A 7435-nucleotide genomic window follows, 5' to 3' on the forward strand; every position below is an offset into this window, starting at 1 on the left:
GCTTGCAATGTCACATCATGTTGGAACTCAAAGGATAGTTGTTCTGTCGTAGAGGTCATTGTCGCTGTGACTCGGGCCGGCACATCTTGATCACTGGCCGGCTCGATGGAAACGCAACTTGTATATTAGTGGCCGATACAAGTGAGTGTGTAGTCGCTGTTCGGGGGACCGTCCAACCAAGACGGAGGCGTCGACAACGTGAATCTCGCGCGCCATCCACCGAGTACAACGTACATGCGGCCACTCGGTGGACGGAGAGGGGGTTTGCGGCCGGCATGGTAACGCATGGCGCAGGGACATACGACGTGGATGAAACCCAAGCCATGTGGAGTGCTAGCATCGGCCACACCAAAGCGCTTTCAATTCGGGCATTGGTTTGAAAGGCCATGAACTTCAAAATGGACGGTGAGCCCCCGCACTGTCCCCGTCATGGCGCCCAGGAGGTTGTTGCGACGACAGAGCCAAGCAAGGTTATCACCCCACACCAAACGTCATCGTCTACTTGTGGCATCGTCTCACGGGGTTGTATCAAAAAGCTGAAAGAGCGCGCCACGAGATACGCCGTATAGGCAGCAGAGCCCACGTCAATGTGAACTCAGCTCCGTTTTGGCTCACGCGCGGCAGGTGGTTGAGACGGCTTGCCACCATTCGGCCGTCTGTCCTTTCATCTGGGTTTGGTGTCCCTGCAATCTCGACGCATACGCCTGTCCATTCACAAGCTGATACGGACGCCACTGGCAATCGCTTGCAATTGTCACTGCCTTGAGCGCATTCGCCCGCCCAACGCACCTACGTTCACGTAAACTTTCCACACATTGTGTCCGCTCTGTCGCGGGCGTCGGTTTAAAATTGATCCATCTCCCTGTTCGAACAGCCACCACGATGCGCGTGACGTTGCCGCTTGTTGCCGTCGTCGCCCTGGCCACGCCACGGGCGACGACCGCATTCAACGCGTCTAGTTTGCCCGTGGACGTGAACGACGTCTTCAATTGGCTCGGGGGGGAAATCCACAAACTCGAGCTGCCCGTGCTGAACGAATACATTGACACGACCGTCCAAGCCGCGCTCCGCGAAACAGCCAAGATCGACCGCCCGCCGCTGATGGCGCGCACCACGTCCGCGGGCGGCGCCGCATTCACGATCTTGCAAATCCCAGATTTGCACTATTCCGGAAACGACGACACGGCATGCCTCGACAAACCTGCTTCGATGAAAGCGCCGTGCCAGCAACGATACATGGCCATCATGGTCGGCGCCCTCCTCGACGCCGTCCACCCCGACTTTGTCGTGTTCACGGGCGATCAAATTGAAGGCCAGTACGCGCCCCAGGTACACGTCAATCCCGTGTCCGCCCTCTCCCCACCACCGCCCGTCTCTCTAGACATGGGGCGACTCGTACAGGACCGTCGACAAGTATGCCGCCGAAGCCACCAAGCGCAACATTCCGTGGGCCATGGTATTTGGCAACCACGACGAATCCATTGCGCCAGTACGTCCCGATTGCGACGTTGCATGCATGGCTCGTCACGCGTGCCGCCGATGTAGCAAATGACCACCAACAAGAAGCTCTTGATGGCGTACATCGAGTCGCTGCCGCTATCGTACGCCAAGTACGGGCCCATGACGATTGGGGGCGTCGGCAACTACGAGTTAACGGTGCAAACCCGCGCGACCCACAACGCGTCGGCTCTGCGCCTGTACTTTATCGACACGCACAAGGATGGCAACGTAACGACCGACCAGCTCACGTACATCAAGTCGCTCGCCGCAGCGCACCAGGTTCAATACGACGTCGTGCCCGCCTTGATGTTCTTCCACATCCCGACCCCCGAGTACAAGAGCGGCCCCGTGCTGCAGGGCGAGCGCAACGAAGGATGGGTGCCGCCCGCGCAACATGGACTGTTTGACGCGATGGTCCAAAGTACGTGAGCCCCGTCGGCGGATGACAGGCATCGCTCATGGTGCACCATAGTGGGCGACGTCAAAGCATCGTTTTGTGGCCACAACCACTTGGACGACTTTTGCACCAAGAAGAGCAACATCAGTTTGTGCATCAGTGGCACGTCAGGGTATGGCTGGGCGTACGGCAAGTCGACCATGAGTCGAACGGCTCGTGTGATCGAGTGGACCAAGAACGCGACGACCGAAACCATCAGCACGTGGCTGTACTTTCACCAGTCGGCCAGCGTCTCCGAGAAGCTCGTGGTGTACGCCGCAACCAACTAAGGCCGGACCACGCACCCACGGGGGCCAACTCGTTCGACGCATGGGCATGTACCGGCGAAACGATGTCCATGACTCTGTGCGTGTAGCGATATGCGTCGTCGATACAGTCAACGTGACCGCATCAGGGTGGTTTGCACGGCCTTCTTGGTTGACAGTTCTCGATCGCATCACGCGCCGCTCGATCGCAGCGGGATGTCGAAGAGGCGAGGTCGTCGTCCAGGGGCATGATGCCATTCCTCCTGTACCTACGGTCAAAACGAGAGCGTCCGCGTCCTGTTCACGTCGCGTGCAGACGGCGGGGACAAGTGTAAACCGAAGGGGCGCACCGTCGGCACACAAACCATGCAGCAGCGCGGCGCACGTTACTTCGTTGCGGAGGAGGACCAAGCGTCAACTCCCGTACGTAGCACCGAGTCTCACGACCGACCGTCTCACGGGTACGAGGAGCTGGCAATGCCCGTGGCATGTTGTGTTGAGGAGGCACGATGGAGGCTTGTACGAGATGAACGGTGGTCGAGCGCGGCCACTTCCTGGGAGAGTGCAGCGGTACAATTGAGTGTGCAGGATGGCCAACACTGGGCGACCTGGGCTAGTCGCGGTGGACTCGGACAGCAGAATTGTGTGTGGCACCTCGGCTCATGTCGAACCTTCTCAATCGGACCGACCGATCATAACGTAAGGGAAGATTGGCATGATCTTGCGCAACCCTAGGTCGCTTCATCCAAGGTCGCCCTCGGCCAGTGGCGGGGATAAGTTGCTATGGACTTCACCACGCCTTATTCGCTTGCTCTTCCTTCACGGCCAGGACACCTGGGCTAGTTGGTGGCGTGAGTTGACCTGGCCATGTCTTTCCAGTCGTTTGATGTGAGCATCGTACACGTCGCATTCGGCAACAATTCAACGATCCATTGGATTGCATTACGTTGGGGAGACCACCGCTATGGAGTGTGGTAGGGATGGCGGCCGCGCTTGGTGGCTTCCCGCACGCTGTAACCGCGATCCTCATGCTGCATACGCGCTGTTGCACTTGTAAACGCGGCCGTCTCGAAACCAGAACGACTCGATCACGTTCTTCTTGGCCGTGACCGAGTGGTAGTAGATCGAGACCATGTCGACGCCGTACGCGACATCGAGCACGCGAAACTCGAGCGCCGGATTCCGGTCCAGGCCTTGGCGCCAGTATTCCCGCAGCGCGGACTTCCCCTGTAAAGTCCCGACGCCGATGACTTGGACCATGTACGGGCTTGTCATCTCGATGTCGTCCGTGTAGTGGCTCAGGATCGTGTCCAGGTCATGGCTATTCCATCCCGCCGACCATACCTCGGCAAAGTTCTCCATCTGCCTCGCTGACCGCAATTCCAATAGTGTTCCGACTTGATCGACCACACAACAAGACGATGCCGTCTCGACACCTGGCACATCCCGAGCCGCGACGCACTCTCAAGAGTGCGAAGGAGATGCCCCAACATGACAAGGCCCTCTGGCTACATCCATATTCTCCCGCCATGAGCAACGACGTTCGTTCACATGAAGCTATCGATTGGCGAGACCGAGTGTCCTGTCACGGCGTTCCTCGCGCTGTTCCGCGGTCGGGCCTGCGGAGTGAGAGGTGATTACGCTCTCATGAGGATCCACACGGAATCTGTCGGTGAAAAATCAAGATCAATGGGGGGGGTGGTTCTACTGCCGTGTTCCTCCATGCACGGCTAGCGCTTGGCGATCGCTCGCTCCTCCGCCACCGACGCGTCCTGGCGTTGGGTTGCGCCTACGGCATGCTTGTGCATTCCATCGCTGGCAACCCTCTCAACTAGCGAGTTGCCTCGTTGTGGACGAGTCTTCCTCAGTGGAACCACGGGCTCCCAGCAGTCGTACCCTCGCCGCTTGCCGTTCAAATCGCTCCAGGCTAGCCGCGACGACGGACTGCCCGCCCAATGCCTCCACATGGCATCCCGTCCATCAGGTTGTTCGGATACGGGTATCCGGAATCTGCTCGCCGCGGTGGGGCGGTGCGATGGCCAACTCGCGGTACGAGTATGTGCGCAACTTTGAGCTGCCGGACCCGGTCCTGCGCAACACGTGGATCGTGGTGCGTGTGGATGGCCGCAGCTTCCACAAGTAAAGTATTTGTATGGATGCATGCGTCGAGCAGTGTGGACTCACGTCGACTTGCGTTGGCCACAGGTTCACCGACACCCACGGGTACGCCAAGCCGAACGACGCGCGAGGGCTGCATCTCATGAACCGAGTACGCACGTGAGAATGCCCGTTTGCCGTGTGCGTTCGTTCGAGGTGTGTGATGTAGTGTGCAAAGACAGTCATGCACGAGTTTGGCGACATCTTCCTCGCGTACGGCCAGAGCGACGAGTACAGCTTCATCTTCAATGTACGAGCCCCAGTGTCGTTCTTATGGTCGGTCGCTCCTTCACGCGTGTGTGCGATCATGGGAGCAGAAGACGTCCAACTTGTACAATCGGCGGTCGACCAAGCTCGCGTCGACGGTCGGGTCGCTTTTCACGTCGGCATTCGTGTTCCACTGGCCCGAGTACTTCAAGTCGACACCGCTAGCGTATCCGCCTTCGTTCGACGCACGCGTCGTGAGCTACCCCTCGACCAAGGTATCCCTCCCGCGACGGTTGTCGGCTCATGTTGGTCGCAGAACATGCGAGACTACTTGAGCTGGCGCCATGTCGACTGCCACATCAACAACTTGTACAACACGTGTTTTTGGGCCCTCGTCCAAACAGGAGATGTATCTCCGAAGGACGCAGAAGCGCTCCTTCAGCACACGGACGCCAAGGCCAAGCACGAGCTCCTCTTCAGTCAGTTCAACATCAACTACAACGACGTGTCGCTCATGTTCAAACGGGGGTCGACTCTCTTCCGCACGCCCGACAAATCGATCGCAATTGCCCACGTCGACTTGATAAAGGATCAAGCGTTCTGGACGGCGCATGTCCCGCTCCTCGACTCGACCCACCCCGACAACTCGTAACCTCGAATACACCATCGTCCGTCCGCCACAAATGTGTGGTCAGTGTGCCACGTGCGGATGCTGCGTTCAAGCCAACCGGCAGGCGCTTTGTTTCGTTCTGGGCGTTTGGTTGCACCCGCGACAGGTCGCCAGCGGCACACTCGACCCGTCGAGTCGCTGCACACGAGCCACAGGAGCCACATGATACCAGTCCATTACGTGTAATCGTAGCAAACGTCGTGGACGGGTATCGACGTATTCCGATCAACGTCCCACATAAACTTGCCAGGGGCCGCGGCTTTCAAGACCGCCTTCACGTTGTCGGCGCATCGATCGTACAAGTGCTTGTAGTCGCCTACACACACGATCGGTCGACACGCGCGCGAACGACGTCCGGACCTGGGAAATGCAGAATCATCGGCGTGTGGTTGAACCAGCGCAGCTTGGACGGCACGCCGCCGCGGAAAAACGACGTGGCCGAGCACCCGTGGTCGATATCGTAGTGGTCGACTGCCCCTGGCAACGTCATGAACGACGTGACCAAAAACACTTCGCTGCGGGTGTCGACCAGCACGTTCAGCTCGGGAGATCTGCAAGCGACATGCCGTCATGTGGCACCGGCGTCCGAGTCGTCGCACCTGAGATACGCCAGCTGGAACGAGATCTGGTCCCCCTCAAACACCGGCACGGTCGGGTCGGCTCGAGCCCGCTCGATCTGTTCGGTGGTCACTTGGACGACCCGCGCCATGAACTGCCGGAACGTCCACACGTCGCCGACGATTCCTCCGGACCCGAGGCTCCAGTTCGGCCCACCCATGGCCGAGTGCATCGATGACTTGATCAGCATCTGCCGGCAAATGTCGCGCCCTGTTACGGACCGCACGTGCTTGTCCGCGACGGACAAGTGCACGTCAAACGACGCCGACCGCAAGTACTCGCCGTACTCGCCCGGCAGCTCGAACGAGTCGCCGCAACTCGGCTCCGAGTTGAAGAGCAGACCGCGTTGGCCACCCGTCATCCGGCGGAGGATCGACCCCACCGCGCTCATGTCGGTTTGAATCACCACGTCCCATGCGTCCGTGTACACGATGATGTCGTCGTCATGGAGGTTCGGGTGGTGGGTCACGTAGTGCGCGATCCAGTCGATCTATAGCATGCCGAATGTCGTCGACGATGGAGCAATTCACTCGACCGCATGCACACACAAGAACTCGCCATTCGATGCAGACAACAGGCCAAGGCGCGGGCCACTGCCAAGTCACACCGACCACACGTTGCGCGCGGGCGGTGGAAGGGATCGCCCGAGACAGATATGGATCACTCAAGAGGCATCCAGGCGAAATCGAGCCACTCCGACAACACCCACAGGAAACAGCGACGCGTCGGGCATGGCCTCCTTTTGTTCAAGCATGGATGGAGGAGGCGGTACCTTTTTGGCCTGGCCCATCCGCACGGCGTGGAGGGTGTCCACGTTGGTCGCGTTGACTGGGGGCTTTGGCGACGTGCCGTCGAAAAACGTCGCGCTGTCGTCCCATGCGAGGACTTCGAGCTCTCCTTGCGACAAGATAAAGATCGAGGACGCGGTCAAGCAAATCTCCTACAGCTTCGAGTTGCACGACCACGCCATCACACACACACAATGGTCGCGGTACCGGTCGGGTGTCGTCGGCGACTGTGATGTAGTGTACGTTGCGATGGTCAAACAGCGCCGCCGTCTCCCGCGATGTCCGGCGAAACGTTTCCGTGGGGTCGATGGCGCTCTCGAGACGCACAAGATGTCGGCCAACGAACAACACGACCAGAAACCCCACCACCATGGCGAACAGCATGTACCGCATGTGGGCGAGGTGTCCTCGCTTCGACGATGCCAGTCGATGGTCTGAAGCCATGCGCGACCAAGTGGTTGCCTTCGAGCGGTCGGTTCCGCTCGACCTTCTCTCGTACAGGAATGGCTGGGACTTGGATAGGGGAATTTGCTGGAAAGTTGGCCCACGTTGAAGCTATTGGCGAATCAAACCCTGCGTTCCCATTGGCCAAAGACACTGAGCGATGTTGACGACAGCCAATCAAAGGCCGTGTGATGAACCAACGAGAGAGATCCGTCGATAGATCTTGACACACAATTCACGTTTTGTTTATTGCCTCCTTGGACTTGGTCGCTTGCATACGCTGGCTGCTGCTTCCGCCTGCAACAAACTCGCGTTAGTTCAAGAGGTCTGAGCCCAAGGACAGCAACAA

General features: G+C 58.9%; 4 protein-coding genes across 6 annotated transcripts; 2 read left to right on the forward strand and 2 right to left on the reverse strand.

Annotated features, from left to right (window-relative positions):
• Positions 1-882: 882 nt before the first annotated feature.
• H310_12996 (hypothetical protein) lies at positions 883-2226 on the forward strand (the record flags this gene model as incomplete). The annotated part of the gene is made up of 4 exons (XM_008880315.1): positions 883-1329; positions 1382-1489; positions 1564-1921; positions 1973-2226. 4 exons carry the CDS (start codon positions 883-885, stop codon positions 2224-2226), a joined length of 1167 nt encoding a protein of 388 aa, XP_008878537.1.
• Positions 2227-3111: 885 nt separating this feature from the next.
• H310_12997 (hypothetical protein) lies at positions 3112-3620 on the reverse strand. Its single transcript, XM_008880316.1, has one exon. The coding sequence runs from the start codon at positions 3562-3564 to the stop codon at positions 3229-3231; it is 336 nt and encodes a 111-aa protein (XP_008878538.1). The 5' UTR covers positions 3565-3620; the 3' UTR covers positions 3112-3228.
• A 516-nt stretch (positions 3621-4136) lies between these two features.
• Positions 4137-5293, forward strand: H310_12998 (hypothetical protein). Its single transcript, XM_008880317.1, has 5 exons — positions 4137-4341; positions 4408-4471; positions 4529-4609; positions 4677-4841; positions 4883-5293. Exons 1-5 carry the CDS (start codon positions 4238-4240, stop codon positions 5216-5218), a joined length of 750 nt encoding a protein of 249 aa, XP_008878539.1. The 5' UTR covers positions 4137-4237; the 3' UTR covers positions 5219-5293.
• Positions 5294-5390: 97 nt separating this feature from the next.
• H310_12999 (hypothetical protein) lies at positions 5391-7150 on the reverse strand. 3 transcript variants are annotated; one of them, XM_008880320.1, is made up of 5 exons: positions 6850-7150; positions 6627-6794; positions 5836-6344; positions 5597-5787; positions 5391-5552 (listed from the first exon to the last, which is right to left on the reverse strand). In XM_008880320.1, exons 1-5 carry the CDS (start codon positions 7084-7086, stop codon positions 5413-5415), a joined length of 1245 nt encoding a protein of 414 aa, XP_008878542.1. In that variant the 5' UTR covers positions 7087-7150; the 3' UTR covers positions 5391-5412. The 3 variants fall into 3 exon arrangements, with proteins under 3 accessions (XP_008878542.1, XP_008878540.1, XP_008878541.1); XM_008880318.1 differs by having other exon boundaries at positions 5597-6344; XM_008880319.1 differs by having other exon boundaries at positions 6627-7150.
• Between the last annotated feature and the right edge of the window lie 285 nt (positions 7151-7435).

This window comes from Aphanomyces invadans, assembly GCF_000520115.1.
Source record: "Aphanomyces invadans strain NJM9701 unplaced genomic scaffold supercont1.46, whole genome shotgun sequence".
Taxonomy (NCBI): Eukaryota; Oomycota; class Saprolegniomycetes; order Saprolegniales; family Verrucalvaceae; genus Aphanomyces; species Aphanomyces invadans.